Source organism: Dromiciops gliroides, chromosome 3, assembly GCF_019393635.1.
Source record: "Dromiciops gliroides isolate mDroGli1 chromosome 3, mDroGli1.pri, whole genome shotgun sequence".
Classification (NCBI taxonomy): domain Eukaryota; kingdom Metazoa; phylum Chordata; class Mammalia; order Microbiotheria; family Microbiotheriidae; genus Dromiciops; species Dromiciops gliroides.
Genome location: NC_057863.1, coordinates 185,510,675 through 185,532,892, shown reverse-complemented (window position 1 = coordinate 185,532,892; position 22,218 = coordinate 185,510,675). Strand labels below are relative to the sequence as shown.

Here is a 22,218-nt window from a genome sequence, read left to right as displayed (position 1 = left end):
GATTGCTATTGCCAAAAATGTCATCACTTGTATGCAGCTAGACTAGAGATAGCTAGGTTGGTATACGAATGACAGTTGATCTCCTTTGCCTGGCATATTCAAAGCATTTGTAGCTTTAGACTCTGCTAGAGACTGCAGGCTGCTACCCTTGCTTTTAAGTTGCCAAGCCACTTCCATACATAAGCAGCATAAAAGGAAATTAATGAAGAGCTTATAGTTTCTCCACCTGCAAAATGGGAACAATACAGCAGAAAAGAATGGCTCATCTGTCAAACCAGGATACTGCCACTTGCCCCTGCCACAAGAATTTGGTGAGAAAAAGCTCTTATCAAGTGAGGCATCATTGCTTTATCATATGTCCCATGATTGTTCAATCATGAATGTACTTGAAAACATTTTGAAGAGTTGTAAAAATTCATTCAAGACATTGTGCTATGTTTTGATTTAAGCTCTTAAAGAAAAGAACCCTACTACAAGTGGGAGAATATTATTCTTTGAAAACTGCTCATTATTGAAACTCAAAGACTGCATTAATTTACTTGCTTAACTGGGCTGAGTTAAGAGTTGAAAGGCAGAAGAGGTCACTCACTACAGGAGAGAGCAAACATCCTTTCTTAAAGTGACCCTTTCACTGAGTAACTAAATTGAAGGCAGTCAATGGCAGTGAGCAGTATAAGGATCCATCTGAATTCAGCAGTAAAAAAGTTATAAGCCTGTAGTATCATTTTTTAAAAAGATCTAATTCTTTTACAAATGCTGGGAAGAACCACTGAAATCTTTAAAAACAATGAAAGAAATAAAATTTCTTGGGACACATCAACTAACAGGAAAAAACCCCATTAAGATTAAAAGAAAAAAACTTAGAGAAAAAAAACAAGAATTAGAAGAATTTTAATAAAATCCATATGTTTACATTTGTACATTCTGTGTATTTCTGGCCCTGTGCACTGACATAATCAGAAGTCAAAAAACAGAATAGCAAGGATAAAAGTTTCCTGCAGAGTGCAAGCAGAAAGTAGGGGTTCTCTTTGTTGGATTACAGGCATAAACTTGATCACAAACCACAGCTCACAAACTGTGCCTGCCCCACACCCCCTTTTCAAGTAGCAGCATGTTTCATTGTTCTTATGAACATCAACTTTTTAGCTTGAAGTTCAGATGACATTCTCTACTGCAAACATAACAACTTTTATACACATTAATACTATATAGGCAATAGCAGATAAGTAGTTCATTAAAATAGCACATTGTTGCCCATGAAGTATTAATGTAAACAATTTAGATCATGCTGAATGAAACAAAGAGTTATGCAAAAATCTACTGGCAAGAATAAGTGAATGAACATTTTAATTGTTCTACAAAGTAGCATGATTACAAAAACAGTAGATGCCCTACCAGGAGGAACCTCATTAAAAAAATAATTAAATAAGAAAAAGGACTGCAAGGAGACAGAGGAAAGGATTTACTTTCAAAGTATAAGATAATTCTGCACAAGGCAGACCATTGTTTTGTGCCAAAACCCTAATAGGGTAGAAATGGAGAACTGTTCAAATTTGTTTCCTATCTGTCTAATGTATACTTAAAGTAAGTTTTGCAGGACTATAGTTTGTTCAATGAAAAGAGATGATGACAGCATCACCAGGACTTATCCAAACTTCTGTGCATCCTGTGGAGGGAGTACTTTAAAAAGTGCAGTGTTCCACATCCTTGTGTCCATTCTCCAAGGAGCATAAATTCAAACTCACAAGTTGTAATTACAACATGTGCAATAACATCATCATTCTGTAAGCAGTAGAGTCATCGGCTGTGCAAAATTCATGAGCGGGTTTTGAATGAATCACAAGTCAATTTACATCTGATATAGTCCAGCTACAGAGCATAATTTCTTAATAATTTATTCTTCAGATAACAGAGCCACAGTGAGTTGAGAGAATGATACCATTTCCCTTGCCCCCAGATGATGTAGTGATACTTAGTTTTTTACCCACTTGGAATTAGAAAAGGGGAAAGGAACAGAAGATTACAATTAGGACAGGAAACATTTGTAATGGAACTGGGAATGGGCTGAACAGCAAACCTTCACAAGTCTGTAGTGGATGAATGGTCGTGGAGGGCACCATTTAGTATCATTAAGTTATCACAAGTAGCAAAACAGTGCTTGTTTTTGCAAAGTAACAGCTGCATGGGTGGTTTTCTTGAATGCCAGTTCTGACTAAAAACTGTAACCACAAGTCTGTGTCCTAGCATAAATCTAAAAAAGAGGACAATGTAATAACAGTGGCTTTAGATGATCAGTAACGTTATGCCAAAAACACAACATGAATTCCAAATCTTTTGAGAATGAGAAGCATTTTCACGTTTTATTAATAAACGTTAAAAAAGTATGAAGATATCAGGAGGCAAGACTGCCTTATGGTTTTTTTTTCCTTGTAGTAGTGGACAAAGCACTCATCAGGGAAAGTATTTCTCCATCATCGGTGCAAAGGCAGCTTTCCTGAACCACTTGTCCAAATACATGAGGTCAAAACAGGCATCTCATGAAGACAACATTCCATTTGTCCCCCATTGAATGATTCCCTTTTTATGTCCAAGTTCTGGATAAGAGGTAAATTGTTAATGAAGAAAAAACAAAAACAAAAACAAAAACAACCAACCCTAAGTAAATCAAAAGGGTTTAGGGGCAAACAAAAAGTCAATGTGAATATGATTTAAGTTAAAAATAAAATCTTCTACTCCAATGTTAGTTGTAGAATTTCATACAGGTAGGTGAGGAAATATTTTTATAGGATGTAGGAATGGGAACTTGACCACTAAGCAGGTAGACTGACTTGATTACTGCCACTGTCTTAGAAGTCCTGAAGGTAGGTATCTTGTGTTGTTTTTTTTTTAAACATAAGAGATTATCCATTTCCAATGGATACAATCACATTCCATTGAGCAGAAAAACAAAAAAAATAACCCAAGGGCCAGTGCTGAGTGGAAATCTGGACAATCAAAATAATGGGTTGGGAAAAGGAGGGCAGTAACAAAGAGCTGGCCAAAGCCAGCAATTTCAAAGCAAAAGTACAGTTCATGATCTATTCCTGAAAAAAATGGATGTAGACCCCAAACATGGATGTGCTGTATTGACTGTGATTAATGCAGGATCTTGAGAGTGGGTGGCACAATGTGAGCCCCTCTATTCAACAAGATCTCTAAACACTAACCACTTCCTTGGATTTAAAAAAAAAAGACATCCTCATCACCATGTCACATTATAGCAAAATATTTTCAGTGCAAATTTATGTTCCTTGAAAGAAAGAAAGGAATTAGTCAGTCCTGGCTTCCCCCACAATTTGCCTTGATGACAAAGGAAAGGCTCATTTTTCTTTCAGAAGAAAGTAGATATTTGTTTTCAATTACTATGTACAAGGAGAAGTTAACTCTTGAATGTCTCTATTTATGATAAGGTATTTTTCATTTACATTCATTAAAAAAAAATCAGCAATTAAATGTTCATGTTTCACATAGACTAAAACCTTCCCAGCACCCAGGGTATGATCCCTTCATCTTGATGTCAAGAGCAGCTGTACTCTGGTCTTTTTATCCAGCACATTTTGTAAAGGAATATGTTTTTGCAAGTGCAAATGTGCCTTTTTCAAGTCCGATTGCCAGGGCTAGACGAGTTAGGGTTCGTGTGTCTGTTTGTAGCACAATGAGTGTGGACAACACCACCATTCGGATACCGAACAAACACAGGCTCACAAAAGGGACTTTGGCACATCTGGCAAAGCTTTTTGTCTGACAGACGAACTGGACTTCCTTTTAATTTTATCTGCAAAAAGGAAATAAAGACCATGAAATTTAAGTGTCTTCTAATAACATTTCAAAATATTGCTTCTTCAGTTTTCTGGAGAGATACATCAACCCATTGGTTACTGTGAGTGATTTATCAACAGTTTCTTGAAAATGTTAAGATAAAATGAGACCTTGGTACAAAATACTACGTATATATAACTACTTACTGTAACCACAAGTTACAGATAATTACTTAGCACAGTACTTGGCACACAGTAAGTGCTGAATAAATGCTAGGTATCAGTTAATGAAACAATTTTTAATTTTATAAAACTGAGCCAAGTGCCAGTCAAGTGTATAGCTCCAGTTGGCCAAAACATTCCAATCCCACTCTGAACCTTCTGTTATTTTAACCAAAGCTAGGGCCATAGACTCTTGGACTCTTTTGATTTTCAAGGTAAGGAAACTGAGGCCCAGAAGGCAAAATAATTTCCCCAAGGCCACACAACCAGTTAGTGGTACAGAAAAGGTTCTGAGACATTTCTGCTGCAGGAGCAGTCTCACTCATTCTTTCTCTGAGCCTTGTGTTTCCTAAAATGCAAAGTGACTGTACAATCTACATATGTAAGCACTGTCAAGTAGACTGACATTGTATAGCTACTGTTACTCTCAGTCAGTCAGTCAGTCAGTCAGTCAGTCAGTCAGTCAGTCAGTCATTAAACATGGATACAAAGAAAAGCAAAAGGTGGCTTCTGCTTTCAAAATGCTCACCATCTAATGGGGAAGACAACATTACAAAGAACTTTGTACAAATCAACTGTATATACAGGATAAATTCAAGATAACCTCAGAGGGAAGGCACTAGAATTAAAGAGGACTGGGAATTTTCCTGTAGAAGATGGTACTTCAGGTGAGTCTTAAAGAAAATGGGAAATCAGGAGGTGGAGAGGAGGGAAAGCCTTGCAGTCATGGGAGACAGCCAGGGAAAAGTCTCGAGTTGGGAGATGGAAAGTTTTGCATGAGGAACAGCAAGCCCTCTAGGAAGAACACAAGGAATTCTCAGGAGCTTAAGCACTGTTTCCTAACACTTCTCTTTCTGATCATTCCCAGGAGGGAAGAAATGCATCGTGTTGCTGCTTCCTTCCCCATTCCCTACTTGCCATCCCATTAATGCCATGTTTGAATGGGGACTTATTTTTAAATTATCATGAATACAGAGAGGAAAAATTGCAAAGGGAGTAGCTTGTTAATAAACATTAACTTTAATAAACTTAACAACAAACTGTGTGGTGTATGGCATCATCATGTTGAACCTGAAGTCAGGAAGACCTGGGTTATACTTCTGCTTCATATACTGACTAGCTGTGTGACCCTCTGTTTAATCAGTTCAATCATCTCTGACTCTTCATGGCCCCATTTGGCATTTTCTTGGCAGAGATACTGGAATGGTTTGCCATTTCCTTCTGAAGCTCACTTTACAGATAAGGAAACTGAGGTAAACAGGGTAAAGTGACTTGCCCAGGGTCAGCCGGCTAGTGTGACCAGATATGAATTCTGGAAGATAAGTCTTGCAATGAGGGTTAAGTGACTTGCCCAGGGTCACACAACTAGTAAGTGTCAAGTGTCTGAGGCTGTATTTGAACTCAGGTCCTCCTGAATCTAGTGATGGTGCTGTGCCACCTAGCTGCCCCTGGAAGATGAGTTTTCCTGACTCCAAGCCTAGTGCAATATCCATTGTAACACCTAGCTGCCACCATGTGACCCTGGGGCAAACTATTTAACCTCCCTGTCTCTCAGTTTCCTCATTTGTAAAATGAGAAGGCTGGATTTGATCATTTCTAAGGCCCCTTCCAGCTCTAAACTCATGATCCTATGAATGAGGAGCAAAACAAAAACAAACACAACTCTGCCCAGACCCCGTCAAACCTGATCTGCCAAAAATACCGCCTCACCTTATCATGTTTGTAGAGTAAGTTTTCCGATTTGGCCAAGCCCAGTGCAGCTTGAGTCATCCTCTTGGTGTGAAGGCTTTCCCTCATGGCCCTGGTAAGGAAAGGGGCCAGAAGTTGAACTGACCAGGTGTCAGGCACCAGCTGTAAAACCTGAGCTGCGTCAAACTCAGCGGCGTGATGGTTCAAGAGGTCCACAGCAGCCATGACCAGGTCACAGTCAGAGGGTCCTGGCTTTAGGTAAATAGAGAGCAGCATGTGGAAGAGCTGCTGACGGTATGGAGGCCCTTTACTCTGTGAACTCCACAGGCAGTAATCCTTTGCTGCAGAGTAGTCTTTTAGCTTATGCACCAGGATGTGCAGGGCCCTGTCATGTTCCTCCAGTTTCCCATGTAATATTGCACTTTCCATGTGAAGACTGGTCCCCTGGATTTTCTCTGTCAAAGGAACAAGCTGTTTAAAAATCTGGTGGAAATGTAATCCAAAAGAGCACTTGGACAATATATCACTTCTCCCTAAGTTCCAATCCTACTCCACTCGCCTTCCTGTGCTTTCTACTTTAAGCACATAGGAAAGCAAAATTCATTACAGAAAACACACCTAGCTGGAGAGAGACAGATGTTGCTAAATGCTGCCACCTAGATGACTAAGTCAATGCTTCCATGCACCTTCAGGTTTGGCATTTAGCCCCTGGCATAACACAGACTCTTTTTATTACAATTACAAGCAATCTTGAAATGGATCATTTTCAAAATTTTGCAAATAGGAACATCAAACATTTAAGCAGAGAAAAGGTCCCAGTGAGAACTCGGGTTTACAAGTTCACCTGCAAACTAATAGAAAGTCTCCCACTGCCACAGACAACGGCCATCTCAAATGAGGATCAAAGGAGATAATACCTGTAAAGCACCTAGCACTGTGCCTTGGCACATAGGAAATGCTACGTATGTGCTTATTCCCTTCTCCATTCCCCACCTTTAGCAGATACTGGAAGAACAGAAGGCCCATGGTTTCCAGTCACTGACTCCTAGTCCTATACCTTGACAGAAAGTTACATGAGTTTATTTAGTGAATCTACATATTTAAATTACTTCTAAAGATGTTCTAGTATTTCTAGAGTCTAATCTTTCAAATTAGAAGAGGCAACACAATCTGATGGAAAAAGGAAACCCTAAATTCTTTTTTTTTTTTTTTGGTGAGGCAGTTAGGGTTAAGTGACTTGCCCAGGGCTAGTAAGTGTCAAGTGTCTGAGGCTGGATTTGAACTCAGGTCCTCCTGAATCCAGGGCCAGTGCTCTATCCACTGCGCCACCTACCTGCCCTGAAACCCTAAATTCCAATCCCATTTCTACCTTGCATCACCTATGAGCAGCACTTCATTTCTGTGCCTCCAATCCCACAGGGATCAAATGGGAACAGTAACAAAGGGCCCTCCCAATCACAACGAGATATTCTGAGGACAGGTGGGGAAACAGCAGAGCTTCGGAACATGGTTACAGGGCACTCTGATTTGAATGGGACAAGCTGAAGACCTTCCTAGCATATTCCTTGTTTTTAGTGTGTCCATGGCATGCCCTGTTTTCCCGGCCTATCACAGCTACTCTGGCCTCACTTTCTCCCCTTCAGAGACTTTAACAGTTCAACTCTATGCTGTCCTCTAACCCTGAATCCCTTTCCCCCTTGTCCCCTCATGGCACATACCTTGACCAACTTCAACCCTCTTATTTCCTTCACTTACCTCTCCACTAGTGGCCCTTCCCTATTTGAGTTAATCAACATTTATTAAGTGCCTACTATATGCCAGACACTATGCTAAGCAACAGGGATACAAAGAAAGGGACCAACAATCCCTGCTCTCAAGGAACTCACACACTAATAGGAGAGACAACATGCACATGACTACATACACACAAGACAGATGTCACACACACATAATATGTATGCATATGTACATTCTGGGTCACATATTTTTTGTTTTGACATAGCTGTATACATGTTGTCTCCCATTAGACTGTGAGCTCTTTCTATATGTATATGATGTAATATACATTGCATATGTAAATACCCATATTTGTATGTGTGTTTGTATATGTTCTGTGTGTATCACACACACATACACACACACAAAACTGGAGGTAATCTTAAAAGAAAGGCTCTAGCACTAACAGAGATTGGCAAAGGTTTCTTGCAGAAGCTGGGGTTTTAGCTTGGACTTGAGGGAAGCCAGAGAAGTCAGAAGTGGAGAATTCCAGGGGTGGGGGCAGCCGTGAGAATCCAGAGAAGCATGGAGTTGAAGACTATCTTGTATGAAGAACAGCAAGGAGGGCTGTGTCACTGAATCACTGAGGATTTGGGAAGGAGTTGTTGTCCTTCATTCTTGAAGAGGACCATGACATTGGGATGAGGTCATGACTCACAATGAATTGGATATAAGCGAGGATAGGCTGTGCAAGGTCACCAACCTCATTCTCTCCTACAGATCCATCTGGCTCCAGTAGCAAGATATACATCAGGATGACTGGAGATGGCCCTGGATGTTTAAGGCAATTGAGGTTAAGTGACTTGCCCAGGGTCACACAGCTAGTAAGTCAGATTTGAACTCAAGTCCTTCCAACTTCAGGGCCAGTGCTCTAGCCACTGCACCACCTAGCTGCACCAAGAGAGGAGTAAGGTACAAGAAGACAGGAACAATAGGGGGGGGTCAAACAGAGGATTTTACAGTTGATCCTCCTGGTTAAAAGGAGCCAGTGGAGTTTATTGAATGGGGGTTGACATGATTAGACCAATGTTTTAGGAAGATCAATTTGAGAAATGAGTGGAGGTCAGACTGGAATGGAGAAGACCTGAAGCAGGGAAACCAACTAAAAGCTACTACAGTAGAATAGATGTGAAATGACAAAGGCTTGCAGAAGGGTGGTAGAACTGTCAGAGGAGAAAAGGGGATATATATGAGATGTTATTGAAGGCAGACATGGCAGAACTTGTCAACCAATTAAATATAGGAGGATGAGATAGTGCAGAGTCAAGGATTACACCTAGGTTATGAGCCTGGGTGATGGGAAAGATAAGATACAGTAAAATAAGGAAGTGAGAAAGAAGGAAGAGCTTGGGGAGAAGATACTGAGTTTAGTTTGGGACATATTTAATTTGAGGTGTCTAAAAGACATCCAGTTTGAAATATCTAACAGGCAGTGAGAAATGCAAGACTTGAGGTCAGGACAATGGCTAGGACGGGATAAATGGATCTGAGAATCACCTGCAGAAATAATGACTGAATCCATGGAAGCTGACAAGATCACCACGTGAAACAGTATAGGAAAGGAGGAACCTGGACAAAGCCTTGAAGTACCCATGGTTAGTGGGTATGTCCTAGATGAGAATCCAGGAAACGGGACTAAGAAGAAATAGTCAGGTAGGAGGGGAGCCAAGGGAGCAGAATCATGAAAACTTAGAAGAGACTATCAAGGAGTAGGACAAGATCAACAATAGAAAAAGCTGGAAGGATAAGCATTAAGAAAAGACTGTGAGATCTGGTGATTAAGAGATCATTGGTAATTCTAGAGAAAGTAATTTCAGTTCAATGATTTCAGAAGCCAGACTGCAGTGAATTAAAAAAAAAAAGTGAGAAGAGGAAGGAAGTGGGAGCATGGATGATCTTCTTAGTGAGTTTAGCCATGAAAGGGAGGAGGTATAAGACAATAACTTAGCAGGGTTGGGTCAAGTTATGATGTTGTTGTTTTTTAAGGAAGATAGAGACATGTGTGTTTGTAGGCAGTAGAGAAACATCCAACACAAAGGGAGAGACTGAAGATTAATGAGTGGGGATAACGGAGGGGACAATCTTTTGTAGAAGAGGGGGAGAAACAGGATCATTTGTGCAGGTGAAAGGGTTTGCCTTGGCAAGGAGGACCATTTCTTCAGGTGAAACAGGGGCTAAGGAGAAAATACTGGCAGAGAAGCTGAATGATGTAAGGGGAGAGAGATGGCTTCAATTTTTTCAGTGAAACAGGAGGCAAAGTTTTCAGGAGAGAGAGAGAAAGAGAGAGAGAGAGAGAGAGAGAGAGAGAGAGAGAGAGCGCGCGCGTGCATGTGTGTGTGTGTGTGTGTGTGTGTGTGTGTGTGTGTGTGTGTGTGTGTGTGTGTGTGTAGAGCAGTTATGGGAGGTTTGAGGAAGGGTGGAAAGATCTGGAAAAAACCTTGTCATGCCTGAGACAGCAAATCTGAGGAAGCTGCAGAATTGTGCTGAGTCCACAACTAATTTATGTGATAAAATCTCAAAGGGCCCCTGAGAGCTGTACAGTAACATTTGTATTGTCCATCATGACACTCCACTGTATCTCCTTCAGATGCTGCCCTCTACTGGTCTCAAGACTCCTAAGACGCCTTCCCCATGCCTTATCAGTAGACAAGTTCACTTCTATGGCTCTCAGCTATGGTTGCTTTCTTCTCCCTGCTTCACAGTTCAAACTCTTATGCTCTGCTCTCTCATCTGCTTCACTATCTGGCACAAAGGTGGACCTTTTCCTTGACAAATCCACTCCCTCTACTTGATACCTCCTTTCTATATACGCTTGCCCATTTAATCATTTCCTGCTGGCTACAAACAGGCCCAGGTCCCTCCATCATCAAAAATGAAACAAAACAAAAAACCCTCTGACTCTACTGGACCCTCAAGCTCATTCTATATTTCTTCTCTCTTATAGTCAAACTCTTAGGGACAAAAATTGCTCCCACTTCGATACCTCATGATCTTTTTATTCTGAACTTAAATACCCAAAAGAGCATTTATATAAACACAGAACACAAAAAAGAGAACCCCATATGAAACCCTAATTCTCATAGTATACTACTTTATTAAAAAGTGTATAATGAATTCCACAAGCCACCCCCAAAACTGTTCTGCTGATCCGTGCCTCCCTCCAACCCTTTTTCTGTTCTCTTCAGCAGATTTCCCCAGCCAAGAATAGAGACAAAGAACCTCTACACACTTCTTAATCCTTTGTGATATGGCTTCTGATCCTACTATGGACTCAAACTGTCCTCCCCACAATGCATCCATGGTGTTTTCTCAGCCCTCAATCTAACTGATTTCTGACAAACCTCTCCACATGCTAGATATGCTCTCCTGCTTTCTTCTACACATCTGTTTCTGCTCAATTTTCCTTGGTATGTCTGTCTGTCTGTCTCTCTCTTTCTCTCTTGTGAAGTGCTGGACTTGGAGTCAAGAAGACCCAGGTTTGAATCCCACATCTTAGACACTTAGTAGCTGTGGGATCTCTGGTAACTCAGATAATCTACCTGGGCACTCAGTTTCCTCATCAATAAAATGGGGATAACACTATTTGTCATACTTACCTCAAATGATCACTATAAGGCCCAAATTCCTTAAAGACCCATATAAATGTTAGCACTTGTTTAATTATGCTTTCTGTTCTAATGATATGCAGATTTTTATATTCAGCCCTAATCTTTCTTATCAACTGTCTGCTAGACATGCCCACCTAGTTTGCCCAAAGGCCTCTCAAACTCAACATATCTAGAATGGAACTTGTTCTCTTGCCCCCAAACAGAGTAAAATCTCAATTTCTCTCAGTCTGCAGAAAGCACTCTCATGTTCCTAGTCACCAAGGTTCTCCATCTCAACAAGGTTCTCCCCCTCAACGGGGCAGCTAGGTGGTACAGTGGATAAGGTGCCGGCCCTGGATTCAGGAGTACCTGAGTTCAAATCCGGCCTCAGACACTTGACACTTACTAGCTGTGTGACCCTGGGCAAGTCACTTAACCCCCATTGCCCCGCAAAACAAAAAAAAAAAACAAAAAACCCAAAAAAACCCAATTAACTCCTTTCTCTCCTTCATTCAATCAGTTGCCAAGTCTTGTTGATTGAACCCTGGCTTCTTGTATCCATCCTCTTCTATCACACAGTTACCACCTTATTTTTTTTTTCCGGGGCAATGAGGGTTAAGTGACTTGCCCAGGGTCACATAGCTAGTAAGTGTCAAGTGTCTGAGGCCAGACTTGAACTCAGGTCCTCCCAAATCCAGGGCCGGTGTTTTATCCACTGTGCCATCTAGCTGCCCCCACCACCTTATTTTTTGACTGGAATTGCAATGTCGTCCTAGTGGTTCCTTGGTTCCTTTCTTTTACATTTTCTCTTCCCAATTAATCTTCCCAACAGCTGCCAAAATCATCTTCTTAAAGTATCTGACCATGTTATTAGCCTGCTCACAAATTTTTGGTGGCTCCTTATTACCTCTAGGATAAAATACATACTTCTAAGGCTGGCATTAAAAACCTTCCACAATCTACCCTTCCAGATTTATTTCGTATTACTCTTCTTCACATAATATATTTTCTGGCCAAACTGTCTGACTAATTGTTTCCCAGACTTGATACTCCCTCATTTTTCCATGCCCTCATACAGACTTTCCCTCAATGCCTGCAATGTATTCCTTCCTCTTGTAATTGTAAGCTTCCTTCAAGGTTCAGTCAAGCTCTTCTCAATTTCCCTAGTTGTTAGTGCTCTCTCTCATTGCAAATTATCCCCTTATCTTCATGTTATAGCTTTCTGGCAGAATGTAAGGTACTTAAGGATGAGTTCCCTGATTCAGTTGGTACTTAATACATTCCATATATATGAGACATAGCCTCATGATACAATTCGATGTCTACTCTATGTAAGGCAAGAAGAGCTGGAGGGGACCTAAGAGACCAGTTAGTCTGACCCCCTCACTTTACAAATGAGGAAACTGAGGCAGAGAATCAGTGATTTATCCAAGCTATAGAGGTAACAAATAGAAGAGACAAGATCTGAACCTCGGTCCCCTGACACCCAATCTGGAGCTCTTTCTACTAGACCATACTGGCTGTGGGGCATTACACTTACAATATACTAGAGGGCTATGGCATCTACAGTAAGTATAACATATGGCCAAATATGCTAAGATCCAAACAAAGTGCTATGTTAAGTCTGAAGAGAACACTATCACAGCTGGTGAGAAGCATGGAAGGCTTCACAGAAGGTGCGCTGCCTGAACTGGAGCTGGAAGGAAGAGAGGACTTCAAACAGAAGGAAGAGGGGCTAGGTGGAGCCATTCCAGGCAAGGAAATCAGTGTTTGAAAGAGCACAGAAAGTGGAGAGGGAAGCACACGAAAGGGGGTACAGTTTGATTGCTGCAGCGTTGCATTCATCAGTGTGATGATCAGTGTGAGATCAAACTAGAAAGCTATCTCGGGGCCAACGATGCGGAAGGTCTTGAATATCAAGAGAGTCTGAAGCTTTCCAGCACATTTTAGAAACAAATATTTTTAATAATCTATTTTCTATAAAATACTCTATTGAATATTAAACATATAGCTACTTATTCTTATTTTTACTTACCCAAAAGGTTTGGGGTTTTATTTATTCATTTATTTATTTTTGGCGAGGCGACTGGGGTTAAGTGACTTGCCCAGGGTCACGCAGCCAGTAAGTGTTAAGTGTCTGAGGTCAGATTTGAACTCAGGTCCTCCTGATTCCAGGGCCATCTAGCTGCTCCTCAAAAGTTTTTTTTTTTAAAAGATTAATTATATAGTTATGTTCACTTTTCTTTTGGACCAGACCTGTAATTTCAATGGCACAGGGAACTCTGAGATGAGGAAACTCCCTCCACCAAAGCAAATTGGCACCTTTGCTGCAAACTTATAGTCTTGGAAAACCTCCTGAGACCCTGAAGGTAAGTGACTTGCCCAGGGTCAGAGGCAGAGCTTGAACCCATGAATTCTTGAACCTGAGACCAATCCTCTATCCATGATGTTGTGCTGTCTCTCCATTAATTTTAATAATATTAACCAATAACATTACAATGAAAACCTCCCACTTATATCTGCACAGAGTATTAGAGTTTACAAAGGTCTTTCAAACATATCTCACCAGATCCTTACAACACATCTGTGAGGAAGGCAAGGCAATTGCTATTCTCCTCATTTTAGAGAAGAGGAAACAAAGCTCAGAGGGGTTGAGTGATTCTCCTGGGGTCATATAGTGAGTGAGGAAGATAAGGTCATCTCCCATATAAATATGATGCAGTCATCTCTCATATAAACAAATCTATGTAAAACAGAGTTTTAGGACAGATTGTAACACTCAAGGCATGTTTTAAGGGCCTTCAAATAAAAATCACTATAAAACTATCATTTGTATTAATTTACTTATTAACAAATACAAATCTTGTAACTCACTGAAGCAAGAAACCATGGAATTCAACAAGGAGTGTTCATCAAATGAAGTTATTACCACCAAATCTACTGGTTTGTAGCCCTAGAATAGTCATTTAGCACCCCAGTGGAGCAGGCTACTGTTGAGCTGATCTATATGGTAAAGTTACTGGTTAAGTAAATTAGAGAGATTTTTTAATTGTACTTCCAAAAAAGCAGGAGGCAAGTCATTGGCTTAAGGAGAAGGGAATGGGGATGGAGTTGGTAGCTTCAGAAAGCTTGGAACAGCTGCTATGAAAAATACAATTAAGTTAATCCAAGATTAATTAAAGGATTTATGAAAAGTCCAAGCTGAGGTTGGCATGAACTTGTAGCTTGCCTAGTCAGTGGTTTTCTGATGTCCTCCAAAAGCACCCAGCAGCTTGGGAAATGGCCGGCGTCAGTAGGTGTCGGTGTGACTCATTGGTGCTTTTAAATGTTTTTGGTTTTTTTTTTTTTTTTAGGCAATTGGGGTTAAGTGACTTGCCCACAGTCACACAGCTAGTAAGTGTTAAGTGTCTGAGGCTGGATTTGAACTCAGGTACTCCTGACTCCAGGGCCAGTGCTCTATCCACTGCGCCACCTAGCTGCCCCCGGTGCTTTTAAATGTAAGACTAAAACTATTAGTGTCAGAGTACTGCTAAAGAGTTAAACTTCCCTTGCCCATGACTTTTTGGGGTGGGGGAGGGAGAAGTATTATAATCCACTTTCCCAGGTCAGATTCGGAAGAAAAAAGTAATGCAAGCATCAAAGAAAGTTCCACACATATTCAATGTGGAATCTTTTGCTAAGATTCAAGGAAGTGCCAGTGACCAAGTTATGCCAATTCTTTAACCTGGAAAACAGATACTGAGTAGGGCAGAGTCTTAAGATATCCACACCTCTGCTTCTTGTAAATCCAAATCAATTCAACATTAATTGGGCAAAGGGCAAGACCTTGTGCAAAGTGAGATATGACTACAGTTGGAAACTTCAGAGAGGCAGCTGTGTATGTGTGGGAGAAGATGCTGTGAAATAGAGAAAAGAATGCTGGACTCTGAAGACCTGGGTTCAAGCCTGGGCTCAGAGACTAGAGTAGCTGTATAACCTTGAGCAAGTCTCTGAACTTCCCCCTCATGCATCAAGTGGGAATAAGAGAACCCTCATGACTCGCCTCAAAGGGCAGCCAGGGAAAGAGCAGCTTGTAACTGTAAAGTGCTCTGCAGATGTGAGCAGAGAGGATGCTGAACGCTCTTGATATGAAGTGGATCTTACCTATCAGACAGTGGACTCGGTACAGATCAGATTTTTGAAGCAGACTCCGTAGTTTTGCCTGAGTTTCAGTCACTTCAGCACAGTTACCATTCGCACTGGGCTTCTGCTGAAGGACTTTTTCTAGATACAGGATGGCTAAGTGGGTGTGATACTCTTCCTTCTGCAGAAAAGGAGTAAATAATGAATAAACATACATCACTGCACATATGAATGAGAAAAAAACACCTTGCCACAGGAATCAAAACAACCCCCTTTTAGTTGAAATTACTAAGATCAGTTAACAAACACTTCCACAGCACTTTACCTGGCACAGCATTTTAAGGTTTATAAAGCATTTCCCCCACCTCCAACCCCTTTATGAAAATCATAAAGGATAAGACAGGACAAACTTGTGACTTTGAAGCTCCTCTAGAAATCCAAAGCTATCCTAGAAGCCACAACATAAATAAGGTGAATTACAAGTCTTAGGGGAAGAAATCTGCCTCTTGCAATGGAATATTTTTTATAAGGATTCACTTAGACTCTAAAAGGAAGGTAGCAAGATTTAAATAAAATCATCATTCCAGAGATTGTTACAGAAAAACAAGAAAGCCAAATTATCCAGACTTACAACTTCCCTCACTCTTTTCAAGGAAGTAACAAGAGGAAGATGGGGAATGGAAAAATAAAAAAGCTGAATGTGGGAATGGGAGCAGAGTAGGGGAGAAGAAGAGTGAGCTATGAAATCATTAGAAGATATGCCTCAATGTCTTCATGTCCCCAGGCTTCTTGAAATCATCCAAATAGCCTATTAAGTATTTATCTAGTACCCATATGGTATACGAGGTAGTTGGTACAATTTTACTCAATGTGCTGTGTAAGAAATTCTGTAATCTAACCCAGCCTCTTCCCACAATTACTGTGAAAGTGTAGCTGTCCTTTTTTCATGGAATCTTGGACTTGGAAGGGATGCCCAAGGTCATCCACTCAAACCTCTTACCTAGTGCATCAACTGCACTGTAAAGAGCAGACTAAAAAGTCTTGAAGCACTTACTTGTACTCTCCTGTCCACAACTAGATGTTCCAGGTACTTGATAATAGACTTAGGGTATTTTTTAAGGCAGTTGATGATGTCATCTGGGTTAAAGATATCTTTCTGCTGCTCTTCCAAAGGTCTCTTGGTAAAAATCTGAACTCCAACCTGAAATAAAGTGACATTTTAGAAAGTAGGCTTGTCAAAGTCACCTTGTTCTTTCCTGTTCTAGCTACTGCCCATTTCATACTTCATGTAAGGAATTAATCATTAATAATACTGAATATTACAAAGTAATGCAACTTTTATATTGGCAAAGATTAAACAACATGGGATCAGAGACAGAACCTAAGGTCAAATTAAATGCTGAAACTTCTTTGTTAAAGTCCAGATGGAAAGACATTGGTAGGAAAAGGGATAAGTGCAAGCACAAACACAGACAGACACACACACACACACCCCTGTACCATATGCCAGGCATCATGCTAATCACTTTTTACAAATATCATCTCATTTGATCCTTACAACAACCCTGGGAAGTAGGTGTTATTAATATCTCTATTTTACAGTTGAGGAAACTGAGGCAGACAGAGGTTAAGTAAGTTGCTTGGAGGCACAGAGCTAATAAATGCCTGAGGCCGATTTTGAATTCCTGACTTCTCGACTCCTGATCTGGTGCTCTATCCACTGAACTGCCTCATTACACAGTAAAGATTGGACAGAGAAAATGAAGGGTTTACTTTATCATGGGTTTTCACAATATGAAGAATAACAACTTGGATTAATCCACAGATCACCTAAGAACAACAAGGTCCTCAGGCTAAAGAACAACTGAAAGATCATGAAAAAACAAAAACAAAAAACCCCAACCTGTTAGAGTATTACTGTCAGAAATGATGAGCAGGGGGGCAGCTAGGTGGCACAGTGGATAAAGCACGGGTCTTGGATTCAGGAGGACCTGAGTTCAAATCCGGCCTCAGACACTTGACACTTACTAAGTGTGTGACCCTGGGCAAGTCACTTACCCCTCATTGCCCTGCAATCAATCAATCAACAAACAAACTAACTAACTAATTAATTATTAGAAATGATGAGCAGGTTGATTTTTAGAAAAACATGGAAAGACTCACAAGAAATAATGAAGAATAAAATGAGCAGAAATGTTGACAGTAACAGAAATGATGTTTGAAGAATAACTGTGAACAACTAAGTTATTCTGAGTATTATAAATATTCAAATCAACTGCAAAGGACCTATGAGGATACTATCCATCTCTAGAGAAAGAACTGATGATTATAACTATGTATAGTATAGTTTTACATACATACAGGTGTATACACATATATCACGTGTGTGTGAAACATTTATCTATCTCTATGTCAAGTAAATGGTGGCTTTCTATATTGTAGGGGTGAGGAATGGGCACTAAAGGAGACACCTTGGAACTTAAAATGTAACATAAAAAATTAAATTAAAATGTAAAAAATTTGACCATTTAATAGTTGATTCAAAAGAATTAACTCTACATCATCTGCATACAGATCTCCATTATCTCCATATAAATCAGTGAAGTCCTACACTCTACAGCTAAGAGGATAGAGTATAGATTGGACTGGGAAGGAACTTCAGGCAGGGAGAACAGAAGGTGGCAAATGCTTAAATAGTCTGGTTGCTTTCTGCTACCTTACATGTCCCTGTCTGCTGATGTGTACTCAAAGAACTGAAAAGTTATATCAATGGAAATTAAATGACAAAGGAAATAGGCAAGAAAGGGGGAGTGAGAGGCATAAATCATAATAAAAAGGAAAATCTCACAGAAATGATTTTTGGATCATTCACTATTTGGGGATTTTTTTCCTATCATTTCCTTCCTCTGCTAGATAATTAAGAGCTGGCTACCCATCTAGAACTGTTACTTGTCTTCATGATACCTTGTGTTTTCAATATAAGGTTTAGGTGATTTACACAACACTGTGGAAAAATGAGGAAATGAGCTTTTAGATGTGAGAAAACAATATGGTTAAACACAGGAAAATACCCCAAGAAATGTGTTGATATTGTGGAAAGCAAAATATATGAGTTTCTGGGAGAGAGAACTTGTTCACTGTACAAGTATTCTGCAAGCTTCCTCACCTACTCTCTAAACCTCTTTAGTACCACAAGGCAGAAGTGACATTTTAAAACTGTTCATGGTACATGATGTGCAATGTTGCCAATGCTACTACCACTAGCCATTAGCACCTTCTGTGTCCTCTCTGAAAACAGCTTTGTGGAGAAAAGAAGCAGTACTCCTTAAGGTACGTGGCACAACTGTTGCAAATTCTACACCCAAATACCCAAGGGTAATAAAATCCAGGACAAAAAGGTGCCCCACTGGACTGCAAGCTTTACCCCCACAATCCAAAGTGGGTTCAGGCAGTTCAGTCCTCTTCATGAAGGAGAGAGACTTTTCTCCCACTTCTTTGAATCTGCATCTGTTCTGCTTTTGGACTGTATTAAAAAACCTTCTGAGTGGATAGAGCACCAGCCCCGGGTTCAGTTCAAATCTGACCTCAGACACTTAACACTTACTAGCTATGTGACCCTGGGCAAGTCACTTAACCCCAATTGCCTCACCAAAAAAAAAAACCAAAACCTTCTGTTAGTCTCCCTGCCTCAAGTTCCTCCCCAGTCCAATCTATACTCTATCCTCTTAGCTGTAGAGTGTAGGACTCGCCATGTCAACCCATTACTCAATAATCTTCAACAACTCTCTATTAGCTCTAAGATCAAACATGAACTACTTGGTCATGGAATGCCCTTCACCTGGCCCCTTTTTATCCTCTTCATCCCCTTACACTTTTCCCTCTGCCACAAACTCTATGAACCGGCTTCACTGGGCTACTTGCTTTTCTTACCCATGACACTCCCCCTCCTGACTATGCCTTTGCAGTGGCCATTCCCCTGCAGGAAATGATCCTCTCCCTCACCTCCACCTGCTAGAACCCCTGCACCAATCACACCTTCTGCAGGAGGCCTTCTCCAGTTCTCCTCAGTGCTGGTGTCTCCCCTTCCTTCCACTCACTGTGCTTTATGGACGTTATTCTGTGTTGTCTCCTCCATTGTAACCCCAGCACTTCACACCACGCTTAGTACACACAAGGGTTCAATAAATGCTGCTTGATTAACCGGCTGACTGTCGAGGACTTGTGTTATATGGTAGCAGCAACCTTCTCCTTCCCCTGCTGTAGCCCTCATCCCTACCTCCTGGTATGACCACATTTCATTCCTGCCTCCTTCTCTCCTTTCTCAAGACACCGTTGTGTCTTCTTCCCACCACCCTATAGTCTCCAGCTTCTGCCTTTCCTCATCCTCCTACCCAAGGCAGCCCAGTCCTGAGCTCTGATCAGCAGGATCTAGTAACAGCAATGGGTATGGCAGGCAGCACAGACAATAGATTCTCATGTGGCAGTGTACCTAGGATGCAGGACCTACACATTTCTGCATTCCCAGCTTCTGTCTAACCCTCTCTTTCAAAGAGCCAAGCAATGGAATACTATCATTCATTCCAGCTTTGCTCTAGGCCAAAGGAAAGGAAATGACAGACTTTAACCTGTTAGGTGAAGTTTCAAAGAAAAAAAGGGCAGGGGGTGGGGGTGGGGAGGGCATTTTAAAGAGAAAGCTACAAAACATGACCTGGCTATACTTTCCTATAGAAACAACATTCCTAAAGAGAAAAATCAGAAAAGCCTGCCCCAGTTGCTTTGAAATAGGGAACTTACCTAAATGTTCAAGTTAAGATGGATAAAGGGAAGGAGGTATTAAGGGAGAATAAAAAAAAATAAAATACAAGTTGGAAAGTGGCTCAATAATTCTTTCTCTAAAAATAACATTATTTTCTTCAACCAAAGAAAGAGGACATCTATGAAGCACGAACCTCCTCACTTTTCTGCAATACCCACTCAGCATATTTCCACACGAGTTCTTGGTCTAAGCAGTAGGTTAGGAAATCAACAATATATTCATAAAGGTCTGAACGAGTAGAGTCATGGATTTCTCCGTTCACAATGTTCACCCATAACTGAAAAAAGGAAGAGGAGGTTAATTAACTATGCATCTCCCAGAATTAGCTAAAGTAAGACTGAGGCACTCGTCTTTTATTTTCCTTTTTGAGTTTCATTGATTTTTGTGACATCACTGTCACTTCCCCAGCAATTCCTACCCTCCCCAGCAGAACCAATCAATGTAACAAAGAAGTACGGTTAAGTAAAACAAATCAGTGTGTGTCGGATTCTGCACCCTGAGTCTACCACCTCTCTACAGAAAGCAGGAATTACCTATTCTTTTTATCTTGATATCATTCTATGAATAACACTGTGTATGTAGCTTATTAAAAAAAAATCCAAGGGGCTGAAAACTATTCTCAAAAAGAATTAACAATACAGGCCACTTCCAGAGAACCCACAATTAAGACTGGACACACAAGAAGTATGTGACTTAAATGACATTCATTGCCTTCACCACTTTTTGCTAAGGCAACACTACCACATATCAAACCAAGGCATAGTTTTATTTTCCATTTCAAAGTTCATTAGCCCAATTATGAAATTTGTGTAGATGTGTGAGGATAACAAGAAAACTTTGGGAACATTTCTAGCCAAAAACCGCCCCAACTCAACCTTTTATTGTCCTAGAAAAGTGTTGTAAATCAGGCTAAGATGACCAATCAGTGTTTATACTCATTAACCTGATGTGATTTAAAAAATACATGTGAGTAAAGCAATGAGTACAATGCTATTCTAGAGAGGCTAAACAAACCTGCACTGCAGCGGCATCCTGGCCATTATAATGATAAAGGAGTCCAAGGGCAAAATATCTGAAAGGAAAAATAAAAATGGTCAGGGTATGGCCTTCTCCATCTAGCTCAGAGAGCACTGACCACACACACACACACACACACACACACACACACACACACACACACACACACACACACACACACTGCTTATGTGGACAGATGTAACATCCTATGAATCAAATCTGAGGTGCTGAAAAAATGAAAACTCAACCCTGATGTAATTTTATTTTAAATACAAAATCTCTTTCAGCATAAAATCTGTCACTGCTGGCTCTGAAATGCAGTGATTCAAATTATTTAAACAATACATCACCCACCGCTTCATAAACAGCCTCTCTTCTCTACAACTGCTAGTTGTAACTAGACATGACACAAGAGGCAACGCAGCATAGTGGACAGAAAAGCCAGGGAGACCTGAGTTTAAATTCCACCTTTGACACATCCTGGCTGTATGGCCCTGGACAAGAGCAAAGAGGTCAGATACCTGGGTTCTAGTCCCAGATCTGCCAGCTGTGTGGCTTTAGACAAGTTATTTAACCTCTGTTGGCCTTAGTTTCTTCATTTGAAAAGACTGTATAAACCTACGATAAATGGATAAAGTATTTCTTAAAAGCTTATTGTGTGTCATGACATATGCTTGAATGTTATTATAATGTCTGTCATTCTGATCTGAGGCTTCAAGCATTTCTTTAAAATATTAATAAGAAGCATGGAACCCGGTAATGTGCTAGGCATCCTACTGAATACAGGTAGTCTCCTACTCAAACATTTAATACTAATGGTTGGGGAAAGGTCCCAAGCTAGTGCTGCTCTTCCCCTGAGGAAGCCATGATATACAAAGGAAATGTCTGGCTGTTTTCCTGAGGAAGAAACTCCCCTGGGCATCCTTCTGGGTTCCTGGTCCTGTTAAGCTCTGTAATTATATAGGTTCTAGTGTATTTTCTTAACATAATTATGCTATCAATAATATTTAAAAAACCACTTGAATGGGGACATTTCATTAAGAAGGTAAACACTACAAATTCTGACACTTTGAATGTGCTAAACTGATTCCAGAGAAAAGGGAGGAAATAAATAGTACTACCTTAATACTTGTATTATTGTTGTTTCTTACAGAGATGAAGGCTGACACACTCAAACAATAAAAACCGGACT

General features: G+C 40.5%; 1 protein-coding gene across 5 annotated transcripts in view; it reads right to left on the bottom strand.

Annotated features, from left to right (window-relative positions):
• Positions 1–1,330: 1,330 nt before the first annotated feature.
• Positions 1,331–22,218, bottom strand: part of TGFBRAP1 (transforming growth factor beta receptor associated protein 1) — a 61,390-nt gene continuing 40,502 nt past the window's right edge. For all 5 annotated transcript variants that reach the window (XM_043995231.1, XM_043995230.1, XM_043995232.1 and 2 more), the window contains 6 exons: positions 21,024–21,081; positions 20,143–20,286; positions 16,248–16,394; positions 15,215–15,374; positions 5,730–6,163; positions 1,331–3,814 (listed from right to left, as the gene is read on the bottom strand). In XM_043995231.1, the coding sequence (XP_043851166.1) occupies positions 3,638–3,814; positions 5,730–6,163; positions 15,215–15,374; positions 16,248–16,394; positions 20,143–20,286; positions 21,024–21,081 (1,120 nt within the window). In that variant the 3' untranslated portion in view covers positions 1,331–3,637. The remainder of the gene's footprint in view (positions 3,815–5,729; positions 6,164–15,214; positions 15,375–16,247; positions 16,395–20,142; positions 20,287–21,023; positions 21,082–22,218) is intronic.